This window comes from Solea solea, chromosome 9 (assembly GCF_958295425.1).
Source record: "Solea solea chromosome 9, fSolSol10.1, whole genome shotgun sequence".
NCBI lineage: Eukaryota > Metazoa > Chordata > Actinopteri > Pleuronectiformes > Soleidae > Solea > Solea solea.
Window position 1 is genome coordinate 1,569,828 of NC_081142.1, and position 24,951 is coordinate 1,594,778.

The 24,951-nt window shown below is 41.3% G+C and overlaps 4 protein-coding genes across 12 annotated transcripts in view; 2 read left to right on the forward strand and 2 right to left on the reverse strand.

Moving 5' to 3' along the window:
- The first annotated feature begins 1,582 nt into the window (after window positions 1-1,582).
- On the forward strand, window positions 1,583-5,042 carry zgc:172121 (uncharacterized protein LOC337599 homolog). Of its 2 annotated transcripts, XM_058639083.1 has the most exons (8): window positions 1,583-1,861; window positions 2,668-2,735; window positions 2,824-2,996; window positions 3,074-3,177; window positions 3,394-3,555; window positions 3,640-3,845; window positions 4,695-4,774; window positions 4,844-5,042. In XM_058639083.1, the coding sequence occupies exons 1-8, from the start codon at window positions 1,763-1,765 to the stop codon at window positions 4,939-4,941; spliced, it is 990 nt and encodes a 329-aa protein (XP_058495066.1). In that variant the 5' UTR covers window positions 1,583-1,762; the 3' UTR covers window positions 4,942-5,042. The 2 variants fall into 2 exon arrangements, with proteins under 2 accessions (XP_058495066.1, XP_058495065.1); XM_058639082.1 differs by lacking the exon at window positions 1,583-1,861 and having other exon boundaries at window positions 2,642-2,996.
- On the reverse strand, window positions 3,741-13,341 carry LOC131466031 (basic immunoglobulin-like variable motif-containing protein). 3 transcript variants are annotated; one of them, XM_058639080.1, is made up of 11 exons: window positions 13,247-13,341; window positions 11,234-11,787; window positions 10,381-10,510; window positions 10,110-10,205; window positions 9,593-9,697; window positions 9,416-9,510; window positions 9,212-9,344; window positions 8,636-8,719; window positions 8,087-8,183; window positions 7,318-7,624; window positions 3,741-3,851 (listed from the first exon to the last, which is right to left on the reverse strand). In XM_058639080.1, the coding sequence occupies exons 1-10, from the start codon at window positions 13,339-13,341 to the stop codon at window positions 7,322-7,324; spliced, it is 1,692 nt and encodes a 563-aa protein (XP_058495063.1). In that variant the 3' UTR covers window positions 3,741-3,851; window positions 7,318-7,321. The 3 variants fall into 3 exon arrangements, with proteins under 3 accessions (XP_058495063.1, XP_058495062.1, XP_058495064.1); XM_058639079.1 differs by lacking the exon at window positions 3,741-3,851 and having other exon boundaries at window positions 4,981-7,624; XM_058639081.1 differs by lacking the exon at window positions 3,741-3,851 and having other exon boundaries at window positions 4,981-7,624; window positions 13,059-13,320.
- A 187-nt stretch (window positions 13,342-13,528) lies between these two features.
- On the forward strand, window positions 13,529-17,167 carry si:ch211-201h21.5 (uncharacterized protein LOC555526 homolog). 3 transcript variants are annotated; one of them, XM_058638017.1, is made up of 6 exons: window positions 13,529-13,602; window positions 14,175-14,363; window positions 15,096-15,278; window positions 15,349-15,460; window positions 15,535-15,671; window positions 16,171-17,167. In XM_058638017.1, the coding sequence occupies exons 2-6, from the start codon at window positions 14,181-14,183 to the stop codon at window positions 16,534-16,536; spliced, it is 981 nt and encodes a 326-aa protein (XP_058494000.1). In that variant the 5' UTR covers window positions 13,529-13,602; window positions 14,175-14,180; the 3' UTR covers window positions 16,537-17,167. The 3 variants fall into 3 exon arrangements, with proteins under 3 accessions (XP_058494000.1, XP_058493999.1, XP_058494002.1); XM_058638016.1 differs by lacking the exon at window positions 13,529-13,602 and adding an exon at window positions 13,787-13,962; XM_058638019.1 differs by lacking the exon at window positions 13,529-13,602 and adding an exon at window positions 13,787-13,935.
- Window positions 17,168-17,727: 560 nt separating this feature from the next.
- Window positions 17,728-24,951, reverse strand: part of tmem131 (transmembrane protein 131) — a 37,365-nt gene continuing 30,141 nt past the window's right edge. The window contains exons 30-41 of one of the 4 annotated variants that reach the window (XM_058638022.1): window positions 24,659-24,814; window positions 23,263-23,696; window positions 22,984-23,168; window positions 22,208-22,335; window positions 22,012-22,127; window positions 21,775-21,924; window positions 21,535-21,688; window positions 20,597-20,712; window positions 19,818-19,899; window positions 19,584-19,687; window positions 19,328-19,479; window positions 17,728-18,629 (exon numbers count right to left, since the gene is read on the reverse strand). In XM_058638022.1, the coding sequence (XP_058494005.1) occupies window positions 18,363-18,629; window positions 19,328-19,479; window positions 19,584-19,687; window positions 19,818-19,899; window positions 20,597-20,712; window positions 21,535-21,688; window positions 21,775-21,924; window positions 22,012-22,127; window positions 22,208-22,335; window positions 22,984-23,168; window positions 23,263-23,696; window positions 24,659-24,814 (2,044 nt within the window). In that variant the 3' untranslated portion in view covers window positions 17,728-18,362. Of the gene's footprint in view, window positions 18,630-19,327; window positions 19,480-19,583; window positions 19,688-19,817; window positions 19,900-20,596; window positions 20,713-21,534; window positions 21,689-21,774; window positions 21,928-22,011; window positions 22,128-22,207; window positions 22,336-22,983; window positions 23,169-23,262; window positions 23,697-24,658; window positions 24,815-24,951 lie in introns of all 4 variants that reach the window. The other 3 variants (XM_058638023.1, XM_058638020.1, XM_058638021.1) reach the window with 3 other exon arrangements.

Sequence of the window (24,951 nt, forward strand, 5' to 3'; positions counted from 1 at the left end):
TGTGACTACATACATTATGCATCTAAAACAAATGAACATTAATTTAAAGAAACAAAAAACATTCAATAAATAATCTGTGTAGAGCTGAAACTAATCATTTTTTTCATAATCGATGAATCTGTCGATTATTTTCTTGATTAATCTAGTAATCGTTTGGTAAAATGTTGAAAAATGACAGTGTTTGTACAATCAGTTTTTGTCATGTGTGGCACATTTCATTGGAGGTGTCAGCACAAAGCAGTACACACAAACACAAAAACGTGTATACACTTGTCTACTTGCATGAATATCAATAGCATTATTTTGTACATTGTCAGCAGCATGTTTGTTTTAAAAGCCACCATACCAAAACCTTGGTACTGCACCGTTGATTAGTTGGCTGTCTTTATTTTGTAATGGTGTACATCAGTGGTCCCCAACCTTTTTTCCTTAAAGCCCCCCTTGCTTGTGTCCAGGACAAACCAGCCCCCCCCCCCCCCCCGACCTGAACCCCTGTCCAGGGCGCACAAACAAAAAAGAATAAAGTAAAAAGTTTAGGTTTTTGTTCCTATTCTCACATATATATATATATATATATATATATATATGTATATAGATAAAAACTGTCCTGTGCTTCCGTTAAATCAAAACCAAGGTATTGCCTTGTTTTCTTTTTTTGATCCCGGTGAGTCTTTGGTACTTTTACGTTTCTCACTCAACAGGAACGTGATCAGGACAAATAGGTTAATAAATGGAAAGGTGGACCAAACAAATGATAGTTTTTATTTGGATGATACTGACGATGATTATCCAGTAAAATGTTTAATTAGTATCACAAGAATAAAACTTTTTTAATTATATTAACCTCACAAACTCAGAGCAGTCAAAGTTCTGTGCCCCCCCCCCCCCCCATGTGATCTCTGATCTCTTGGACCCCAGGTTGGGAACCACGGGTGTACATTATGGTCTGTTGTCAGATAGTGAGTTAAAACTTCTTTCCTACTATGAGGTCACAGATCCTGATAACATATTAAAATGACTGTTATCAGTACTTCTATCATACTCTCACATTAATCTTGACACGTTTATTTGTATTTGTACGAGCTCGTCACACACACACACACAGGAACAGAGAGGTCACACACACACACACACACACACGGGCCACAGAAAGCACGTATTCAACAACGCACCTGCGTTAATTGCGTTAGCTCGCAAGTCAAGTTTAACAGTTCCAAACTACAAGTAAAAAAACAACAACGGCTAATATTCAAACTTTACAACCATGACGACATATTACTCATTAAACCAAGTATTTGTACGAACCTGCTGTGTACGTACATGTTGTATATGAAACCAACGGCCCTCGACGAATTGTGGACGTTTTGGCCGTTGTTTTTAAAATGGCGGAGCCGACTGAGAATCATGTATTCGATGGTTTATATATATTTGAAATACTTAATAAAACACACTTCCATGGTCGTCCTTCTCTCTTTGCATTACGTTAACCACCAGATAACTACAGTTGCCTGACCTGAAGGTGGCCTGAAGGTGGCAGTAGATAAACACAGTGATCAGTCGACAGCTGCCTGAAAACCTCCAGCGAAGAAGAAGTACCCGGAACAATAACAGACGTGGAAAGTAGTGAAGGAAGTACTATCATAATATAATCATACTGTAACATAATCAGATAGTTTTATGTGCTTTATTTTCTCCACTGTTTGTCTTTAGTTTGGACAAAAGTCTATTGAAACACATCGTCTCTCATTGACTGTGGTTTCCAATGGGGTCACATCTTAAACCTTATCTGAGTGATAATGGACCGTTGGTTCTGGACGGTGGACTAGCAACAGAGCTGGAGGCGCAAGGAGCTCATTTACAGGTAAAAACATTTTAGTTTATTCTTCCACAATATGTACAAAAGAGACAAATGCTGTTTAGTTTGTCTTTACAATAGCATATACATGTAATCAAGACAATATACTGAAGCTGAAAACAAAATAAAACTGAACTAAGAATAACACACTCCCTTTATTTACACTTTACTACAGACTCGTGGTCCATAAAACGATTCCAAAAGTACACAAATGCTGATTATAATGAAATGTAGTGCTATTTACTTCCAGTAAAAAGGGCACCAGCTAAATGTAATAAAATATAAAAAATAACAATAGAAAGAGGGCAACATATACGTTCTTAAATGTGAATTTTATCTGGTTTCTATGCTCCATATAAGAAATAAATCATTTAATAATTTTGGTTTATGGACAAAAGTACTCAAATAATTAAGAAAATAATCAACAGATTAGAAGATTATGAAAATAATCGTTACTTGCATCTCAATCCAGTCGATAGCCTCCTCAATTGTTTTGATATTTTTAGGTTTGGTTAATCGTCCCAAACAAATATATCTTGAAATGATTTCAATACACTCACAAAACAAATACATAAATGAGGTATTGCATAAAAGAACCTTTAATTTTCATTATAGGGCCATATACAAACATATACAAACAAATGTTTAGGTTACCCTACACCTTCAAGAAGCATATGCACATGCCCCATAAAAAGGGCATGTGCATATAATTTCCCATCATCAATATCATGCAACTAGACATTTGATATTTTCATTCAACATAATAGTTTTTACGTGCTGTAAAAAATGTCTTGTGTGTCTCACACGTCTAGGGAGATCCACTGTGGAGCGCAAGACTTTTGCAAAGTAATCCCCAGGCCATACGTGATGCTCATTACAGGTTATGTCTGTGTGGAATATTCGGATTTAACAGTAGAGTTCGTGTTTGTATGTGAAGAATTGAAAAATAGCTGTAACAATCACCACAGGTTTCTTCTCAGTGGTGCTGATGTTGTCACCACGGCTACATACCAGGCCAGTATTCCAGGATTCATCCGTCACATGGACGTGAGCTCTGAAAGTGCCAGAGAGCTGCTTATGTCTGGTGTTCAACTGGCCAAAGATTCAGTGACGCAGTTTGTTTCGGACAGTCGTCCAACAGGTAAACACTCCCATATACACTCTGATATTTCCTATGCTGTGTTGACCCACAGTCTCTGTGCTTTCCTTTCTTTAAAGAGCAGAGACGTCCCTTGGTGGCAGGCTCTGTTGGACCATACGGGGCTTTTCTGCACAATGGCTCAGAATACACTGGGGCTTATGCAGAGGAGATGAGTGTTGAGGTGAGCGGAAAGAAAAGTGCATTCATTTAAAAATAAAATACTTAAGTACTTAAGGCCAGAGGGCGATTGCAGGTACCCCCCCCCACACAATGTTGAAAAAAAACAATCACCACCTAATAATGTCTTATAATTAGAGAATGAAAGGTACTTGTATTATTGCTGCTCACCTTGCTGCTGTTTACCTGTTTGTGCTCAATTTTTTTTTTCTGTTCCTAGGATCTTAAAGTTTGGCATCGGTCACAGGTGGAGTGTTTAGCCGCAGCAGGAGCTGATCTAATTGCTTTCGAGACAATTCCGAGTCTCAAAGAGGCGTCGGCTCTGGTGGAGCTGCTCAGAGAGTTTCCAAACTCTAAAGCCTGGCTCTCCTTCTCCTGTAAGGTAACGTGCTGCAGCTGAAGAGTACGTTGATCTGTTTGTTTTCAAAATACCCCCTCAAACGTTCTGTATTGAAAAACTCAAAAGGATGGGAGGTGTATATCAGACGGCAGCCCGTTCACAGATGCAGTGCAGATCGCCAACAGATCCACGCAGCTGGTGGCTGTGGGAGTCAACTGCTGTTGTCCGGCCTTCGTGGAGCCGCTGCTGGACTGTGCAGGATCCCTGTTGAGCCCAGACATGAGCTGGGTGGTTTACCCCAACAGTGGAGAAGAGTGGGACACTCAGCAGGGGTGAGTCTGAAAATAAAAATCTTATGTCAAATTCTTTTGCTTCACTACACAGTATATTTGTTCATTTAGTCACAAAGGGTTTAAAACCTGACCCACTTAAAGCTGGGGTAGTTGATCTGATTGGCTTTTCCATGAAGCAGATGTATATACGTGACCCTTTAGTGGAAAGTTGAACTTCTTTTAGGTTGTGTGCAATAAAACATGTCAGTAAGACATTTCAGAGATGGAGATATTACCTCTGGTAATCTGTGTTAATCTACTGGGAAGGGCTTGAGACAGAAAGCCTGTGTTCCAAAACCGTAGTACTGCATCTTTAACTAGTTGGTTGTCTTTGTGTTGTAAGGGTTTACATTATGGTTTGTCGTCATATAGTGAGTTTTAAATAAAAGAATAAAAATGTTATGTTATGTGTCTGTGTCTGTGTGGAGACATGTAAAAGTCCAGGCTTTCTTCACCACCGCAGCTTAACAACCCTGTTTCAATCGTTTTGCTTGAAAACAAACTAGATAGGTGTTTGGTTCACATTGGGGAAGAAGAGATAGTAAAATCTCACCACAGCTGATCTACACTGACACACATGTCCACAAAAAAGTGTAAGCAAATTCTATTTTCAACCAAAAATCTCAGTTTCTTTCCATCGTCGTCAGTTTTCTGCACAACCACTTCAGACTTTGCAGTTGTGACACTGAAGACTGAAGGAAGTGTTGAATCTTTTTTTGTGTTTTGTGAGGAAAACTAAAAATACAGCTGTAGATGTTGCAGGAGTCATTTCCTCAAATCAGGCTGTTTTTATATCTGTTCCTTTTATGCACAGACACTGAGCTAAGGCCTGTTTTTTTTCATACTAAGGTGGCTGAAATCAGGAAAAACATCAGCATCAATAGCTGAGCTCTGTAATACGTGGATGAACCAAGGTGCTTCTTTAATAGGTGAGATCAACAGTTTTTCCTCTGTTCTTTTCTCCAGTATTTTCTCTGAAAAGCCTCTTTATCCACCAGGCGGCTGCTGCCGCGTCAGTCCCACTCACATCGCTGAGATACGACGACAGCTGAAAGGAAGTGACGCGTCTCAAGCCTCTGCTCTTCAACTGGACTGAATATGTTACGGCGACTTTTGAAAGAAGAAAGTCTCTTCTGGAGTTTGTAAAAAATCTTAATTTATTGTAAATGACATAAATAAATAAAACACTACACCAGATCCATGTGAGTACACAATGATGTCTGTTGGGTCAAGAACAAATGGCACCTTTGAGGTCAAAGCAAAATAACAAAATTATACACCATGCATTCTTCACTTACCATGGTTTACATTTAGTTTAGTTTTTCTTTAAAAAACAGTCTGTCTCACTGTCAGTTTTCATAAAGCACGGCTAAACGTGGACTGGACGGCATTTCCACTGAACTAACTGCACAGCACAAGCCCACTCACTTCACTGCACCTCTACTATGGCGTCTGCAGGTGAATTTACAGCGACACATGTCATCGTCATGTTTCGTTAGCAGCAATAGTTGAACAGAACGTTCACTCTCACATTGTGATGAGGAGAGGTAAAGTGATTATGTGATGATGTGATTTAAATATGGAGAAATGTATTTGTGATCGGTGTGAGGATGATATTCAGTTAATCCTGCAGTGTGACTGACACGAGGGCTGCTAGATGTCAAAATACACGTCAGAGGTCCAGTGTGTAACATATAGAACTTACCCTTAAGTATGTTTGTAAGAGCGTGTAATTGTCTTTAAAATAACAAAAAGAAAACACTTGGTTTTCATATCCTTAGAAAAGCCTTTTCTACATGTTGATTTGTGGAGGCCGTCATCTTCAGCTTCTGTTTCACTACGTGTTACTACACAAACGATTGTGGACGGCTTCGTCCTCAAAAACCTGATGCACAAATGATCTATGAAGTGAAAGAGTGTTTATATCCTTTCTGTTGTGCGAAGGCCACAGTAGTTCCCTGATTCACTTGGGAAAGGTTGTGGGTTTGATTCCTGGCTCCGCTTGTCTACGAGCCGATGTCTCCTTGGGCAAGCTCACGTTGTTTCTGATGGCTGTGCCGGCCATCAGCGTGTGAACGGGTATGAAAGAGTGATAGAAAAATGTGCTGCACAAAGATGCGCTGTGTGAATGAGTGAATGAGAAAACTGTAGCGTAAAGCAGCTTTGAGTGGTCATCAAGACTAGAAAAGCACTATATATACAGACCATTTACCATCACTCAACTGTCAATATGGACACATGAAGCTCTGATCTGATCATTTTCTATATATAATGTGAACAGTTGGATATGCTTTAGGCTGCAGTCTAAACAAGGCTAATGTAGCCTCCAGTTAGCAATCAAAATTCAAAAGATGTTTAGTTTGTCAATCGTGTGCTTCTGTAAAAACAAAGGCTAATTCTGGGATCATTAAAAACAACATTTCATACAACCAGAAGACTGTATGAAATAAATTAAGTCTAATTATTTTATCTTCAAATTACACACTGGACCTTTAACACATTTACAAGTATAAGTTTAGGTCATTAGCAACACCTGTGCTTTTCCTGCAACACCTCAACATGTCTGCTGTGATAAAAGACCCATCAATGACCCCCAACACACACACACACACACACACACACAGACAGGAAGTGACATAGGGAGGAAAAGAACATAAGTTTGTCCATATCAGTGATGACTACTTTGAGAAGATAGAAGGGTGGACAAAATAAAAGAAACACCTCCCAGTGCAGCAGCCCTTTGAAGCTCTGGAACTGTAAAGTGTTGATTCAATTTCAGCTGTTTTCATTTCATTTTCATTATTCTATTTCCAGTTCACCTTCAACTGACCGTTCCAAACAATCCAAATGACGACAGTCCTCCATTTGCCCACAAGGTGGCGCCCTGTACTCCTTGTGTAGCTGCCTGTGTTACTGTGATTTAGATGAAGTTGCTGGTGCATCAGTCGGTTATAAGACGTTGTTATAATGCGGCATCAATACTCAAAATAACAGCTACGTAAAATCACGTTATTTCTGAAAGATTTAAGGAGAAGTCTGGAGATATTATCATATTTGTTCTTATTAACAACTCCCATAGAAAGACCAGAGCAAACATTGAATTTGTCCTACTCTAAAAGGCTGAATTACCGCATTAAGCCATAGGGGGAACTCACTCAAGCACTAACTGAGCATTCATCCTCTGCTCAAAATAGTCTCCTAATTATTTAAGCTGCACTAATATCCTATTTTATTGATACATTGTGGATTTATTGATACACCCCAAGAAGCCATATAATTATTATAATTATAATTATGTGTTGTCCAAAAGTCTTTTACAGCTGAAGAGCTTTGAGTTATATGTCACACTGTGTTTGAAGTTTGCTGAGAGTAAAACACAGACACATAATTGCAGACTTAAAGTCTTAAGGCTACTGAACTGTGTTATAATGTGTGTTATTTTGTCCTCCCCTCTCAGTGTGTTCTGTTAAACCTGTTCAGTCTGTGATGTCTTCTTGGAGGTCGCTGTCAGGACAGCCCTTCTGTCTGAACTCTGTAGTGTTGGACAGGCGTTTCCAGCTCGTGTCTTTCTGACTGCCCATACTGTGCGAGCGTCCCAGGTGCGACTGGCGCTTGCTCGGCGTCCTCTCCTCCGTCTCCTCTGAGGTGTGACCGTGGGTTCGCTCCACGCTGGAGTGGTGGAACTCGTGGCGCAGGTTCTCCAGATTCAGAGCCCAGGGGCCGAGCTTCTGCCAGTTCACCCTCTGGAAGGCCATGATGCAGTGCAGGTTACCGCCCACCTGTGAGCCAGCAGAGGTGTTTTTAGTACCAGCTCAGGTTTTTACTTTCCTAAGAGAAAATTCTACTCTTTGACCTTCTTTAAGTTGAATTACTCACACATTCCTATATGCACACCTGATTATAGACCAGCTATAACTTACAAACTCACACTTGTAACCTTGTATTTCATAAATTCTCTATACAAGGGTCAGGAGATCTTGACCTGTGAGGCTCTGCCTCAAGACGTGGTATTTATATACTTTATATACTATACTTACAGCTGTAAGATCAAGGCAGAATCAACGATAATAATAATATTATACTAATATTGAAATAATATAGATTTTAAACTAACATAGAATATGGCTCTAACATATGTACTCCAAAACTGTAGAGGGAGCTTTGTGGAGAAAAAGCAGGAACCACATCCCGACCTGTAAAGTTCCGCTTTAAAAATGAGGGGACGTGAGAAGAGCACCAACCTTTTTGGTTTTGCGGCGCTGGATCCCCCGCTCTGAGTGACGGATGTCCAAGTATTCTGGATTCTGTGTGTTGAGGTCAGTCACAATGTCCACCCACCTGAAAGAGCAGTCACATCATTCCACTCACCATCACTTACTGCTTATTGATTCAGTGAAAATATCTAATTGCAATTTTACAGATATTACAGATATTATTGATTTGATCTTTAGTTCAGTATTCATTGTGTAACAGGTTTAAAACATGAGAAAATATTAATCACTCTGCATGTGCACTCATCAGAGACTTTCAGGTTCACTTGTTTAACAATTATGTGGTAGTAACTCAAAATGACAACAACGACAACAATTGAGGAAGAAATGTGGTTTAAGGGACTTAAAATATGACAAAGTGTCTGGTGTCAGACGGGCCGGTCCGAAAATGAGAAAACTACAGTACTACACAAAATCTGAGACTGTGTTCAATAAATAAAGCAATAATAAAACTGCAGGACCTCTGACAGTGTAATAGTCTAATCATTTAAAAAAACAAAAAACAGAACAAACACTTACTTTTTACAGTGAATTGCTGGATGTTTCCTACTGGGCTCCCCGATTAGGATCCAATGTTCCATGTCATGTGTAGGGAGATGGCCCCTTTAACAGGAACACAACAACAATCTTTCACTTACTAACACAGTCAGTCATATGACAACAGAGAAATACTAAGCATGTTATAAATCGATTCATCTTTTTTCTTCTGACCATTTCCAAGCAATTTTCTATAAAATCTCATTAAATACTTTTCAAGGTTCAAGGACCCAACATATCTTAGTGTTTAGTTACTGTTTTATAAAAAGCAGTAGAATATACAGAAGCTCACAGACAAAAGAGACAAGCAACCACTAATGAAAGAAATATCATTTCTATTTACTGTACTTTCAGTGAACAATACCAAAAACTTTCAAGGCCTGGATCCTTTTTCTCTAATTCACAAAGTGGCAAAACATCACACCTTCTTTTTACATCCAATTATTATCCAATAAACACAAGAACGAAGAGTATTTTAGGTGCAAAGGGAGGGGCCAGCATGAATCTCTGAAGACATGAATCATCTGTACTAAAACTAATCACTGTGACGTGATGTACCTGTAAGCCTTTGCTGCTTTGAGCGGCGTAGCCTCGAATCCCACTGGGCAGAAGTAGTGGTTCTGGCAGTGGTAAATGTAGGCCATGGACTCATCCTTCAGCCCCTGCGTCAGTTTGGTGAGCGCTCCTTCAGCTGAAAGACGAGCCCAGTTACCACTTTGGATTGAACGGTGTATGAAGAGTTTCTGAGGCTGAGCGACTCACCTGTTTCACCTGCCGTCTTGTGTTTCCCATGAGGTTTGTACAGAATGTAGGAGCAACCTCGCATTCGGAAATGGTCATTGATCTGTCTGAACCACCTGTGAGAAGAACGCACCGATTACTGAGTGGAAGTGATCGTTAAGGGGAGAGAGAAAAGGCTGAGAGAGCACTTTGTGTTACCGCATTAGAGTGGCGTTTCCTGTGAAAGGACCAAACTTGATTTCTTCAAACGGTGGCTGAAAGCCCAGAATGTGCAGAGCTTCTTCCTGAGAGAGAGGTGGAAGACTGGCAAAAAAACAAAACATAAAAGCACACATCAGGAAGTGACTGCAACCTCAGGGAAATGGCACACACTGGAAGAGAACCAGCATCAAAGATAAGTGCTCAGAAATATGATATAATCTAGATTAACCACATCTGCACCCTTACTATTTAATAGTTGAATATTTTGACAGTTTATGGCTGAAAAACCTGATGACGTCTAATCCTGGCTGAACATGCGAGAAAATGGCAACGTATTATCGCTCAATGAAGGAATGTAGAGACTATACTGAATAAATACAGGACTAAACAAGCTCTTTGTTAGACAATCAGAGTCAATAAACAGCCTTGAATGTACTTGCATTTGTTCTAAGATTGCTGGTATCAATCACAATGAGCTCACATCATCACAGCACATCATTAATGTTCTACTCACCTTCCTGCACCCAGAGTGCTGTAGAGGAAGTTCCAGCAGGAGATCAAAGAAGATATTCCACATGAGGTTTTGTACTGAGGCCGACTGATGCAGTACCTGCAGAGGCAAAACCATCCAAATACAAAAGCTGTTCAATCACATTTATGATATGATGCGAGATCGATGGACGTTTTTTGCCCTTAAATCAATTTCAATTACCTTACGATTTCCTGCATCAATTTAAACGTGTTATTTATTTATTAACTTTATAAAAGTCCTATTGTAACTTTACCATCTTCTGAGGTCGAACACCTTTCGCTGTTTGATCTCCTCCTGGGACACGTGAGGAGAGACGTCCTGCAGATTTCTGCTCAGTCTGTCGGACGACTTCATCTTCTTAGAGCCGCATTTCTTCCCATTGCCTGAAATTCAGGGTTAGTCCGTGTTGGACAAACCAGGGTTAAAAAATGTCCAGCAGTGAAAACTTCACAATCATTTCACCTTGAAAACTGCTCGGACAACGATGCATCTAGAGTGATGAAAAACTAACATTCAATTCCAACTTTAGATGAGGAAACTTTAACATATCAAGAATCCTAAATGAAGTCACTGTTACTTAATTTTCAATATGCATTTGAATTTTAAAAGACAATTTGAAGGGATTTCCCTCCAATTTGACTGTCCAGTATCACTACGTCATGGCTTCTCACTGTGGCACTTGTAAGAGGAATGAGGGCAATGTGAACAGAAGTCAACAGAGATGTTGTTAGAGGGATTATGGAATCCAAAATCCTGCAAATGTATTATATATGTAATACAAGGTAATTGTGGCAGGTTAACTTAAACCTCTTCATTGTTCAGAAAAGAAGAACAAGCAGGAGTAAATCTGAGAGAGCAATAGTGAGGCTTTGAGATGTGTTTGGACTTCACAGTTTGTATTATCAAAATCCAGAGGTGACAGGATGAAGTGGTTAATTCCGACTCTCACATCCCGTACGCTCCGTTGTCTACAGGGGGCGCTGACGCTTGGCAAAACGCAGATGAACTGTAAGATGTTATTATTTCAGCTATGTGCGAAATCACAGATTATAACACAATGTTTAATAATGTCACATGACGGACTGAATTGAATTATGAGTTCTTACTTGTTCTTATTTTTCTGGTTAGTACAGCGTTGAAGTCCGTTGTGTCAATCTCCCAGGCCAAAATGGGCTTCTTGTTGCCAGAGGGCAACTCTTCCATGTCACAGTCCCCGTCTGATCCAACATGGGCTCCTCCAGGCTGACTGTAGTCAGCTGAGGATTTGGGCTTCACCAGGTGAGGACCATCGCCCTGCTTGCTCTGGACCACATCCCTGGCTGTGCTCACAGGACGGTACACCGCAGCAGCCTGGTCCACGAGAGCATAATCGGAGCAGACCGTGTAAAACTTCTCTCTGGAGTGAGTGACCGGGCAGGTCCAAGGCAGGTGGAGCTCGGCACTGGAAGCTCTCCTCGCTCTGGCAGCATCCCGCGTCAGGGAGCTGATCAGGCCGCGGTCATCATCCCCATCAGTGGACCTCTGCAGTGCCGAGGGCTCTGCTGGCCCAGACAAGGTTGGCCCCTGAACGTCTGATGTATTTGGCATTGAAGAGCCACGTGTGTCACGGTGAGAGGACAAATTGAGGTCCACTGTGATGCTGAAGTGATGGCTGTCTCCTCTGCGGAGGAGAGGGCAGACAGTTTTAGAAACACCACAGAGGAATGAGCCTTTATCACCACAGAAATGTTGGCACGTTTAGTAGCACACAGATCTCTTTAGATGGCACAGATGTTACTCATTTACTGTCTTGTTAACTCTGTGTTCAACAGTCACTGGGGGTTTGTAACAATAAAACAATAATTACAAGAACTGAACAAGCTTTTTATGATCAAATGATTAGATTATTATGTATGAATCACACCCATTCCAATCATGGACCTGTGGCAGTATCAAATCAAAACGTCTTCCACGAAACAAATGTATGTTTGTGATGTTGTTGCAGTAGCAAAGAACTATTATCACTATATGAGAACTATAGTAAACATCATCCCAATCGTCCACATCATCCTTTGTGTCTAAAGACCTAGTCCAACAAAAATGGCTGAAGCCAGTGTTAGTGATGAAGGAGTAAAAAGCACAGATGTTTGAAGTTGTGGACGCTCCAGCAGCTTTTAACACGACTTGTAGAAATGTTTCCGTTTCCTTGTGTCAAGAAATGAGAACAGAGCAGACAAATAAAACTTACAAGGTCAGGAGCTGAGACTTGATATGAACAGTGATTGTTCATCACTGAATAACATTTATTTCAGTAAAAGTGTAAGAATGTCAGTCTTTGTTGTCCCTTTATAAAACTCTGCAACAAATATCATACATTACGAAAGTTAGATACCCAGTGTGTAAGAATAGGTTTCATCTGATTATGAGACTGTGTAGCAAATAGCAGAATCCTTGCTTATTATTCCCTACAGTGCCTTTTACATACCAGGAAGCTTGTCTTCATATGGGTTTGCAGAGTAGGAAACTGGTGCTTTGGCTAGTTTGTACATCCAGGCTGCGACACAAGATGAAGGAGGTTCTTACATTGAATTCCTACAAAAGGCTGATTTAAAGATTCAAAAATCAAATGATTTTTTCTGTTAATGTGATTACTTGCTTAAAACATACTGGACCTTTAAAGACAGCACTGTTTAGTTCAAGTTGTGAGGACACAGAGAAAGCTAAATGGAACTCAGCCATCGTCCATTTATGTATTTACACCTAATGTAACCCGTGACGAGGACTCAGCAAAGACGTAGGGATTCAGTTGTAACACAAACATAAAGTCAGGTTGTTCTTTTTACTTGTGTTTTTGTCATTGTTTTAACGTCATCACGTGATCACCTCTCACCTGTAACAGTCTGCTGTTGACTGTATGTTGTTAATTATGTTGATAATTGACTAACATCTCACCTGTGACGAGCACACTGCTACATCGGCGCTGATGCTATGTAAACACGGCCGGATGCTACGTTAATTCTCCTTCATACCGGGACATGTGTGTGGCAACGACATGGAGCTGTGGAGCTGTGGCGCAGTGGAGCAGAAACACGGCTCACTGAAACACGGTGTCCGTTCATAAACACTTCACAGAGACGGACCTGGACCGTTGTCTCCCATAGATGCTGCTGCTGCTGCTCCTGCTCCTCCTGACCCCCGCGTCGTTTTCCTGTGCAAGTTCAACGGACTGTACCATTCTCAGAGGCAAGAGGGGTGTCCCAATATAACGAAAATACAGTAAACAAGAATAAGTCACTTAAAAAAAACACATAAGTGAGTGCTAACATCATAAACTATCATAAATAAAAACGTGTGTACTTGTGTAGAAGCACGTGTTTGTTTTTAAATGTGAACATTTCCCGTCGTTTTCTCAGCATTAACACGCCCCTTGTTAGGAAAACGACCAGAGTCAGTTTACGGGCGTCGGTGCTGCGTTCACGTCATTCACACGCTGACGGTAAGTTTGATTCACTTAAATATTAAAAATTAAACATAACAAAACAAAACAACCTCTGACAGCACGTGACGTCACTCACTCGTGTCTAGTTAAAGTTCTAGAGTTATTTAAATAATAATAATAAATGGTTTTATTGAAGAGGAACTTCGTCTGATCATGTGTCATAAAACAGAGGGTACGATTGAAATGGAGGAAAGGAAAATAATGTTCTCGCTTTATTGACGTTAATCTGGAGAAGAGACAGAGGGAGGACATGTGGACGAGGTGGAAGGTGAAGAGCAAGAGGAGTCAAGTAAAATAAAGAGAAGAAAAGAGGAAGGGAAGTAGGAGAAGGTAAAGAAGGAGTATAAGAAGAGGAAGGTGAGATGAGGAGGAAGGCAGGGAAAGGGTACAAATAGTACATTCATATTTGTTGTTAATAAACATGTAAAAATAACATTTGCACATTGACTCTTCAGAGAAACCTGTTGCCATTTTAATGTAAGGGAGAAACATGTGATGGTTATTATGAGAGATATGAATATACCACATGACAAGTGTTGTTTTAGAAAGACTCTGTTTGATTGTTCCAGAGAATCATGGCAAAGAAACTGATGATCATCGACACAGACTGTGGCATCGACGACGCTCAGGCCATCATGATGGCACTGGCTGCTCCCAACGTCCACATCCTGGCCGTCACCTGTGTGTTTGGAAACGCAGCGGTGGACAACGTGTGTCAGAACGTCCTCACGGTGCTTTCTGTCTGTCAGCGCCAGGGGGTATGTCTTATGTCCTAATATAAACGTGTCTCACTCTTAACTGACAGTCTATTCAAATATAAACGTGTCTCACTCTTAACTTACGTCTATTCAAATATAAACGTGTCTCACTCCTAACTTACGTCTATTCAAATATAAACGTGTCTCACTCCTAACTTACGTCTATTCAAATATAAACTTGTCTCACTCTTAAGTTACGTCTATTCAAATATAAACTTGTCTCACTCTTGAGTTACTTTGAGATTGACCTCTGACCTCAGTCTGTTTACGTCACAAAGTTAGAAAACAGTGTTAACAGGTTAACAAACGATGGCTAATGAACAATAGACGAGCTCCATGTTGCAAAACTCCGGTCAATAAAAGAGTTTATCTTTCTGTGAATGATTGTCAGCTCAGATTTGCACAGCACCTGCTGTGACCCTCATGTGGAGGATAAAGCTGTAGACTATGTTGATAAAGTATACAGTAAATATTAAATGAAAGCTTGACTTAAACAGTTATTTGGCAATTCAAATCACAATATATGTCAGGAAAGTCACAAGTAGACTCTGGTAGAGCGAGTAGTCAGGTTTGGCAAAACTTCAGCATAAAGCAGCTTTGAGTTGTCGTCAAGAGAAGACGTTCTCCTTTGTTTGCTGCTGCTGTAATAATACATGTAAAGTACATCCATGAGGTTTCATCAAATGCTACAAAACCAAATGAAACCTTCTCTTTTTTTGTTAAATTCTGCAGATCCCGGTGTTCCGAGGTTCCGGTGTTCCTCTGGTCACAGTCAATGACCACATTCAAGACCACTTTGGAAGTGATGGATTGGGAGATGTGATTAAAGACAAAGATCCAAAGTGGGAGGAGAAGATCCAGAAGGAGCATGCAGTGAACGCAATGGTCAGACTGGTGTCCGAGAACCAGAACCAGGTGAGAAACCCCTCTGTGATCTGTAGCTGCCACCTGGTGGTGCAGTGGTGCTAAAACCTGCTTCTCTTAGGTCTCACTGGTGGCGCTTGGCCCGCTCACTAATCTCGCGCTGGCTGTCAGACTGGATCCACATTTTCCCCAAAAGCTGAAAGATCTTTACATCATGGGAGGAAACATGGAAGGTAACACCTCCACATGATTGCAGTGTTTGTATTTGACCTACGCCGGCTTGTAAAAGTGACCTTTGTCTCTGCAGGAAAAGGAAACGTGAGACTGTGTGGAGAGTTTAACTTCGTAATGGACCCGGAATCTGCCTACGTTGTTCTTGAACAATTTCTGTGCCAGACGTACATCGCGACATGGGAGTTCTCGTGCAGAAATGCTCTGACATGGGTGAGATGTGTGGAGCTGCACAGGCTGGACCGTTAACGCCACGCTTAAAGACGGATCAGAGCTTTAAAATATCGTCAAAAGCACAATTCATTGTCTTCTTCTTCATCCTCCATACAAGGGTCACCGCTCTAGGTTCCTACCGACTTAGAGTGAAAGACGGGGTACGCCCTGGACAGACCACGGGGAACATATAGAAACCAACAACTGTTTACTCACTCACTCATAACCCATGGTCAATTTAGAGTGTCCAGTAAACCTCTGACACGCACGCACACACACACACAGGGGAAACATGCAAACATAACACAGAAAGGCATTAACCCTCGTACGACCATCATGATAATCAGACCACCTGGATTTATATTGATTTTATGGCTGTTAGTATTGTCAAATCGTGTTGGCGCCGACAGGATTGATAAGCTGGTCACAGTGTCATGTATTGTACAAAAAAACTATCCCTTTAAATGACATGTTGTTGCTTTAACTCTCTTGTGTGTAGGAGTTCTTTGAAGAACTGATGAACCAGGACACGCCCGCCTCTCGCTTCATGAAGATGATAACGTCCAAGTGCTGGGCTTACTCCAAAGAGGCTTTGAAGAATAAGAGAGACATTAACTTCGGGCCCGGCTTCGTCTCGTACGACTCTTACGCGATGGCAGCCTGCATTGACGGCAGCGTGGTAACGGAGAGCGTGGAGTGTCCCGTTCGCGTGGAGCTGCAGGGCTCCATGGCACGCGGCATGATGGTGCTGGATCGCATGGACGAGCTGAAGAAGAGCCACAGCGTGTTTGTCTTCTCCAAGTGTGATGTTGCCAGATTTGGTCAGATGCTGATGGAGTCTCTGCAACAACCAGGGATTAAATAACCTGTGGTGCTTTCATGGAAGAGGGATTTAGAGCTCGTACATTTCCCCGAAACACAAGTTTTCACACTGGTTTGGGTTTGGAAGACGGCATCGTCGTCATCATCACAGCAAGAGGAAGAGAGGACGAGCACAGATGTTCTCACTGTACTTTAACAGTCTCTTAAATCAATGAGTCAGAGCACAGACCACATGAGAAGATACACTGGTACACTGTATTTAATAGGCCTATATTTTTACTTCACAAGAGTACAACAATGTAGTAAATGAGTTTTCATTTTGTAGTCTGAAATAGTTCATTACTTTCTAATCAAACTACTTTTTAATGGTGTCGTCTTATTGTAAGATAGAAAATTCAGAACCCCCTAATAGATTTATGTACAGTATGTAAGGTTTAAATATTCTAATACTGTACTAGTGTACAATAGAAGCCTCAAACTCAGGTGTTATATAGTCAGAGGTTGACCCATACATGTCCACAGATTAGAATAGTCTATTTCTGTCAGATATGTTTGGCCAGTTTTATAATAAATGATATTCAAAATAGCTTCACACTATTAGGTCTGTTTCCACTCACACTTACTGGACGTATATATTTTAAATAAAATAACTTCTAACGCATGAAGCAAGTGGTAAAAAAAACAACCTGAAAACAACCAAACAATCCTTGCAGGTAATCGTCTACCTCTAGTTTCAGTTCAGTGTCTGTGGTCGAGAAAGGTTCATCCACTTGGACGTAACAATAACTTGTGGCTGCAGGGGGCGCTACTGCCCAGCAAAAAGGTACCAAAGTATTGCTCTGATTGTGCAACGTGAGGTGATTTTTCAAAGACTGTTAATGTTACACAGGATTGATTGATGGAGCATCATTCTAGATGTTTCTGTTCTGGGTCACAGCAGAAAGCTGTTTACAGCTAATACACTAAATTGTATCCAAGTTTGTTTGTTTTTTAAATGAATTTTCATAACTTTGTTTCTACTTAAATACAATCGATGTCAAAATGAATTAGTACTATAAAACAAAAATGTATAATCCAATAAAAGTGTTGATAATAAATGATAAAAATGACTTCATTACTTTCCTGAGCTTCATGATACTTTTAAAATGTAGTCCTGTTGTGTATTGTATAGTATATCTGCAGTAGTACAGTAGTACACTCGTGAAAATACAATAAAAGGAGACAAAAGCAGGTGTTTTGCTGAAATCCTTTATTTAAAGTGATGTACCATACAAACCTTAAATGACTCTTACAGAAGGCTTTGTCAGTTTTGGGGCAGAGCCAACTTTAAAATGAGGAACATGAATGTCGACGAAAGCTTTCTGGGCTGCTGCATTTCTTAAGAATCACACGTCAGATTACGACAGATCTCTGCTGCCAAACAAAAAGCCTGGTACGCTGATTTAAACGCAGATTAAATCCAAATTTTTACTATTCAAACCAGGTTTTTATAGAAACCAATATTGACTCTGATAAAGAGGACGCGGCTTAAAACAAGATGTCTGTTTCAACTTAATACTGATCTTTAGAGATTCTGCATTTCTATATGAACAAAATGTTTGCCCTGGCATTAGCATGACCATCAACAGGTTTAACTTAGGGACTTCCTGTTAAAACAAAACCAAGAATAAAATGGCTTTTCTGCAACATGAAATAAAAAAACAAACAGCTGAGAACTAAATTGCTGTGTTGGTCACCTACAACACTGGGCTACCACACATTTCAAGTAACATTGCTTTTTCTGTTGGCGTTCTCGGTTTTAAATAAAAAGGTTTTGATTTGGCGTACAGAGTACATCAAACCTATGACATGCTTCTTGTTAAGTGCCGTCTAATTGCCGTTTTCAGAGGAACTGGGCCACGGTTCTGAGCTACGTCTGCTCAGCGTGGGGCGCCACATGCTCCACGGGTTGTAGGTCCGACTCATCTCTGTGGGAGCTGGTGCCGGCGAGGCAGAGCTGTTAACCAGGTCAGTCAGAGTTGTTGTGGTCGTCGTTGGAACAAAAGGGTGCAAGGCTGAATCCGCGCTCGTCGACCAGATGGAGCTGCCGAAGGGCGTGGTTGTAGACCAGGGACTGCGGGTGTTTCCAAGGAGTGACTGAAAACAAACAGAAGAGGAGTTTCACAGTCGCGTCATAAACAGGACGTCGGTCTATGGCCTCGTCTTAAGCCTGGTATAAACATCCATCCTCAGTGCTGTCATGTGCCTCCTGGATGTGGCTCCTGTGACCGCACACCATCAGATGTGGCTTCCCACACCCTTTATTCAAATACACACTGTCATCATGACTAATCACAAGCAGCCAAAGTTAGACAATAATTACATTATCTTAATGTCATGTCCACACGTTAACGTGACTACAAATCGAGCTAATCTTAGTCGGACTAACATAACTGGATAATGCGACTGATAGTTCTGTGCATGCACTAACATTTCCTTCCCGGTCTTTCACCCGGAAGTAGAAGGAGACGACGTATGAACAGGCAGTAAAAAAGGCTTAATCTAATCTGTATCACAGTTAATATAAACATACGGAACCAGAGCTGGATGTTGTGGTTTGTTTTTCTGTGATGTAAACCTGCCGGAAATACTTTCAGTTTCATTTGGTTTACCAAAGGTGAACCAAAAAGTTTGACTCAACGAGTCAATTGAGAACCAATTCTCATTTGCAATGGCTTTTCTTCAGGTTTCTGGCAACCCTCACCCTAAGTGCTACTTCTGTCCTACTCCCTAGACCTTTCAAAGCAGAAGACTATGTCCTTTTTCCATACAGTCTTAATGCCAGGTTCTCTTACAGCGGTCGGGGCAGTGGGTGAGCCGGAGCTGCTGGGCCAGGAGTGCAGAGAGTCGCTGCTTGGTATGTCCCAGATAGACGAGGACACGGTGGTGAAGTCAGGCCAGCTCTGCTGAGGCTCGGACGGTTTGGGGAGATTCATTCCACTGAAAACTAAACAAACACACGACACACTTCAGTTCGCTGCACTGTCCCATGGTTACACCACATGTTTCTTCTCTTTGTCTGTAGGGCGTCTTGAGAGCCACTCAAGTTACCTCCTGTCAGGTTGAAGGAGTTGTTGGGCCCAAAGGCAGAGAAAGAGTTGGCAGGATGGTAGTTTGGACTGCTGGCAGTGTCAATGGGACTCCATAATCCAGAGCTGTGAGGGAAAACACACACACACACACACACACACACACACACACACACACACACACACACACACGCGTTCAGCTGGCATTGTACTGATGTCATGTCTGATTGTGTACTTTCTCTTTGCCTCATCGTACCTGTCAGAGCTGTCACTTTCCACTGAGGTCATGTGAGCCAGACTCTTCCCTTGGTGGTCTGATTTACCTGGACCTGAGCCGCCTGATGACACAAATATGATGCAGCACATCAACATCAACATCAACATCAACAGAACAGTCAACATACTTTCTATTGTTTTCACCTCCAATACGTGTGTGTATGTTAAAGATGTCATTAATGTCGTGTTCCCATTGAGTGGAATGGTACCAAATCAGTTTGGTACAACTTATGGTACGCATTTTATTTCCATTAGGAATAGTAGCAAAATAACCATTGTTTGAGCGGCTCCACCCACAACAGTCAGCTGATGGAGTGACAGAAAAACGTCACTCCCTTGTGATATGCGTCACACCCAAGACACAAGCCTGAACCAGGGCTTTACCATTCCAAACTGTACTGTACCGAAACATACCATAATGGAAACGCAGCATGAGAAGGTCAAAAGGTCAAAGAATGATTTTTGCAGGTATCTATGGTAGGATTATAAAATGTATATAAACATGAACAGAATCTTCCAGTTTCAAAACAAACTCAGAATCTTCATCGACTTCCATTCAAACTGACTCATTTTTGCAGTTGGCAGAGTCGCCCCCTGGTGGCTAACTGCGACTTCCATCATACTCCCTGGGCTCCACTTTTCAAACTGGAAGCTTACTTTTTATTTGTATGACCTCACTGTGTAATCACATTGCACAATAATGTTATCACATAATAGTATAAGTTATATTGTCATGCATTTCCATAGTTACATATTTACCAGGGCTTTTATCATAACCAGCAGCAACAGCAGCAAACGTGGGGTTGCCATTTTTGCCTGGGAGTGGAGCAGCAGGAGACAGTTTGTTTCCCGGGGCCTTCTTCTGGTGTCCCTCGCTGCAGAAGTGTCCGGAAAAAAAACACAACAGATAACGTCACATTTCAGCTACTTTACCGGAGAAAAACCTCAGTTTGTAAAAGCTAAATAAATAAATAGCTCTGTATTCTAACAGCTGTCACTGATCTAGAGAATATGGTAAATGGCGTGGGTCCATAACACTTAAGCCTGATTTATACTTCTTCACTCGATGAAACATTTTTATTTTACGCTCAAGCAAAAGGTTTTAGTTGCAGTCAAAAAGAGAGAGGTGACCTGTGCAGTGCTGAGGCGAACAAGGACGTAACAGGGAGAATATATTATGGTCTTTTTACTGTCAAACAACAGATAAAGTGACTTGGTGTCCATGGAGACAGTGACTTATGAGTGAAGTGTGAGGGGGTCTAGGAGAAACCTTTACAATATCCAAACACTTAATCCAATCAGGATCAAGAACTCCAGAAAGGGGCAGCTCTCTCTGCTCTGCTGCTCAGGTTAGACTGTTTGTCAGTGAATAACAGACATCAGTCACCAAAGGATGGAAGAGGAAGAGGAAGAGGAATGCTCATGGCAGCAACAGACAGGACGTGAAACAACGTCATGACAGCAGCTTTAATGTGAGATTGTAAAACTTTCTGATGAATCTCTCTTTGTTAGTGAGCATGAGTTGAAATGTGTTTCGGCTTTTTGTCATTAAAATCATTATTTATACTAAATGCACTTCCTTAAGTAACTAAACCAAAAGTGAAAAGTATTGAGAGAGTGGTCAAAAGACTTCTTCTGTCATGTTGTTATATTAAATACATTTGAATGTGATGCTACCACAGCTGCTGCGTGGATACCTGTTACTGTTGAGTACGCTGCTGTAGGTGCCTCGGGACAGTAAACTGGGGGACGTCGGTGGAGGTGAGCAGGTCCCAGCTGTGGCTGATCTTTTCAGGAAAGGGTCTGCGTTTATGGTCTGGAGGGAGAGCTGCTGAAGACTATCTGCTTCTGCTTGTGGGCGACAGAGAAACGCTTGGTGACTTAGAATAGAAGAGACACTGGTCATCACAGGACGGTTTTTCGGGGTCTCCACTTACGGATGCTGTTTTTCGAAAGAGGCACATCCCACTCTGGAGGAGCGAAGTCCTTCTCGCCTTCAGAGCTGCTGCTGTGGCCCTGTTCGGGGGCAGAGTCACTGGACAGGAGTTTGGCCAACATTGAGGGACGCCCTTCCTCCACCTTACTGTCTACTGCCAAAACAAAGACGTCTCTAAGCACAGCTGGTAGAGAAGCAAAGGACGAGCTTTATGGTGTTAAAGTCGAACAAAACTCACATCTTTGTTTCTGCAGAGGTTTCATCTTTGGGATGGTGAGAGGGTGCAGAGCTTTTGGTGTGAAGCTCTTACGCTGTTTGGTTTCCAGTGGTGTTACATAAGGCAGCTCCAGAGAACTGAAGACAGGAGAGAGATTTGTCTAAAAAAGGTGATGGAAATAATAAAAAGTGCCGGTGATTTTGAACTAAATACAAACCTGGATTTCTCTGCTTGGGGTTCTTTCTTTGTGCTTCCTTGTTTCTTAGTTTTCGGCTTGTTTAAGACAGCTGAATCTTCTTTCACTTTTACAGAAGTCGTCGTCCTTCCTTTCTTTGTCACTGGTTCCTGGAGGAAATGATGGGAAACGCATTTGTAAACCTTTTCATATTTTTATTTCTAGAAAATATGTTAATTACAGAGGAGGCCAAACTCTGTATTCAAAACTCAGAACAAACCTAGCTTATAGATTAAATAAAGAAACAAATCAGAGATCAATTTTGAAATGCTGGTATTGCCATGTTCATACATTAATGAACACAATAGTCTCAGAATTGCTAAATATCAGGTGGAGTACTTACAAAAGTACATAAATGTATAAAAATGTTGAAATTAACGATTTTCCATTGAATTCAGCAGTATAGTAGTGATGAAGTGAAGTGATGTCTGCCAGGAGAACCGCACATGTACGGCCTGTAGTCACATGTATCTTAGCAAATCATTGCTGTACTCAATCATTGTTTTATAAGACGTATAAAGATAAAAGAGAGGGCGTAAAATACAAATATATCATTATTATTATAACCCCACTCTGGTTCTAGCTCTGTGTTTTCAAAGTCCACATTTGTTTATTTCTTCTATGTGTGGATCTAATGAGTGTGTTGATGGAGGAGCAGGAAAGATGGAAAACATTGTATCAAGCAGGTTGAAGACAACTGCACAGCGGGCCAGACGTTTGACGTGTTTTAGTGGATGTGACCGATGATTGTCATTTACCTCCCGCATGTTTGTCTCCACATCTGGGTTAGAGGTCTCTGTGGTGGTGGAGGAGCTATCGTCGTTGTCAGCCATGTTGTCTTTAAGCTCGTCTCCCTGAGTCTTTGCCGCTGATTTTCTCTCTTTCTCTTCCTTCTTTCTCTGCGCTTTTGTTTTTCCACGCGGCTTCCCTTTGGATTCCAACACTGGAAACGATACGAAACACAAATATTAAAAAAAACAAAACAAAACAACAAAACATCCTTCTACTCTCTGCTGGTAAAACCAAATTGCTTGCACCCTTGTTTTGCACAGACTGAGAGCTCTGCTCTTGTAGAGCCTCGGCACCAAGTGATGGGGGGCGGTCCAAGTCATTGTCCATGGCTCCTATCAGATTGGCAAATTCTGCATCGTCAGAGCAGAGGCCTCTGTGAGGCAGCGATGACCCGGCTAAACTTTGACTCTGGAGATCCAGTTGTTTGGTGCTGCGAGCCTTGCGGTTGGTTAGCTGGCAGGCAGCTGGAGGACCTTCATGGCCTGAGGTTGTACTTCCTTTGGTCAGCTGGGAGGAAGCCGCTTGCATAGGTGAGCGTCCAAAGCTGATCCTGGACCTCTTCTCTTGGCTGTCCGAGTCAGACAGTGTGCGGTTGTTACTCGGTCGACCTCCTCCGCGTGCTGCTCCGTTGCTATACAATCCTCTGGAGCTTTGGGTTGAATCGTTGTAATCGTTCAACCTGAATATGGACAATTTTAATTTAACGCAGTTAGTACTACATCACACGGTAGATAATCTTCATAAAAATTGTGAAATTTAAAAATGAAAACCACTGTAATTGACAAACATGGAGCCTGTTTTCATGATCCAGAACAAAAAGACGGTTAGAGCTGAACTTAGTTAATTCCTGAACTCTTTTACATAGAAATAATAAAGAGCTCTTTAGTGCTTTTTCAAGTTTTCTCGACCAAATTAGTTGAATGCGATTGAAAGACAATTTTAACATTGCTTGTTCATTTCACCGTGAGACTGTATAAATGAAGTATGATCAGGGTCTGTATGTTCTTCACTAAATGCAGTCTGTATAAGTCTGTGGTTCGTCTTCATGCTGCATGTAGTAGAATCTCTGCGCTTGTATGATTAATGGATGAAGTCAGTGATGTGCTTGTCAGTCAGCCTCAGATTAAACATGTAAAGGAGTCAACCTGCGGTTAAAGCAACAGACACAGTGGTTAACCACAAACACTGCAGCCGCTGACCGACTGACCGGTGGGTCAGAGATAATTTAATCCACCAGATAAATGTGGTTGTTAATCTAAGTTAACAACCGATGAATCAGGCTGCTTTAGAATTACGCTGATATTCCTGACATGAGTCTACACAGAGAAATAAGGGTATGAAGAAAAAGTGCTACATGCGTGACAGATGACCCATGTTGTTGCATTTATTGTCGCACTCTTTTTCCATTTAGATTGATTTATAGGTTAAAGCTGTAACTAACTAGTGGCTGGAATAGGATATGAGTCAAGAGGAGGTGCAGAAGTGCAGTTGTTATTTTAGGGAAGATGAAAGATTATAATGGAATTATTGCTTATTAATAAAATGATCTTGACAGCTTTCAATATATGGGCTGATAAACTTGTCTCTCACTTCAACCTTTGCTCAGGATATGACTCACACTCTTCTACTGAATCCACTTACTTTGAATCACTATGAATTTGCACTATGTCCCTGAGATTAAATGGTTTCCCAGTCTCCAAGGTGGAGTTGGATTCCACAGACACGCATCTCTTGAAAGGCTCCCAGATGCTCTGAGCCTCCAGGTATGCTGTGGCGATCACCAACAGAAACATGGAACTGCAGAGACACAAACAGAAACTGTTAGATTGAAATGAAGATTCACCCAAATCTGATTTTTACGCATATCCAGATTGTATCTAGCTTGATGTTTTGGCAAAACATGATTTTTCTAAAGCTGATTAAAACTTCTCGGT

Coding starts and splice junctions, on each gene's coding strand:
- zgc:172121 (XM_058639082.1), top strand. CDS start 2,642: ATGTCTTGTGTGTCTCACACGTCTAGGGAGATCCACTGTGGAGCGCAA. Junction 3,178..3,393: donor CAGAGGAGATGAGTGTTGAG/GTGAGCGGAAAG, acceptor TTCTGTTCCTAG/GATCTTAAAGTTTGGCATCG. Junction 3,556..3,639: donor GGCTCTCCTTCTCCTGTAAG/GTAACGTGCTGC, acceptor AAAACTCAAAAG/GATGGGAGGTGTATATCAGA.
- LOC131466031 (XM_058639080.1), bottom strand. CDS start 13,341: ATGGTACAGTCCGTTGAACTTGCACAGGAAAACGACGCGGGGGTCAGG. Junction 9,511..9,592: donor GGAAACGCCACTCTAATGCG/GTAACACAAAGT, acceptor TTCTTCTCACAG/GTGGTTCAGACAGATCAATG. Junction 8,184..8,635: donor CCAGCAATTCACTGTAAAAA/GTAAGTGTTTGT, acceptor CTGCTCTTTCAG/GTGGGTGGACATTGTGACTG.
- si:ch211-201h21.5 (XM_058638017.1), top strand. CDS start 14,181: ATGGCAAAGAAACTGATGATCATCGACACAGACTGTGGCATCGACGAC. Junction 15,461..15,534: donor CATGGGAGGAAACATGGAAG/GTAACACCTCCA, acceptor TTGTCTCTGCAG/GAAAAGGAAACGTGAGACTG. Junction 15,672..16,170: donor GCAGAAATGCTCTGACATGG/GTGAGATGTGTG, acceptor TCTTGTGTGTAG/GAGTTCTTTGAAGAACTGAT.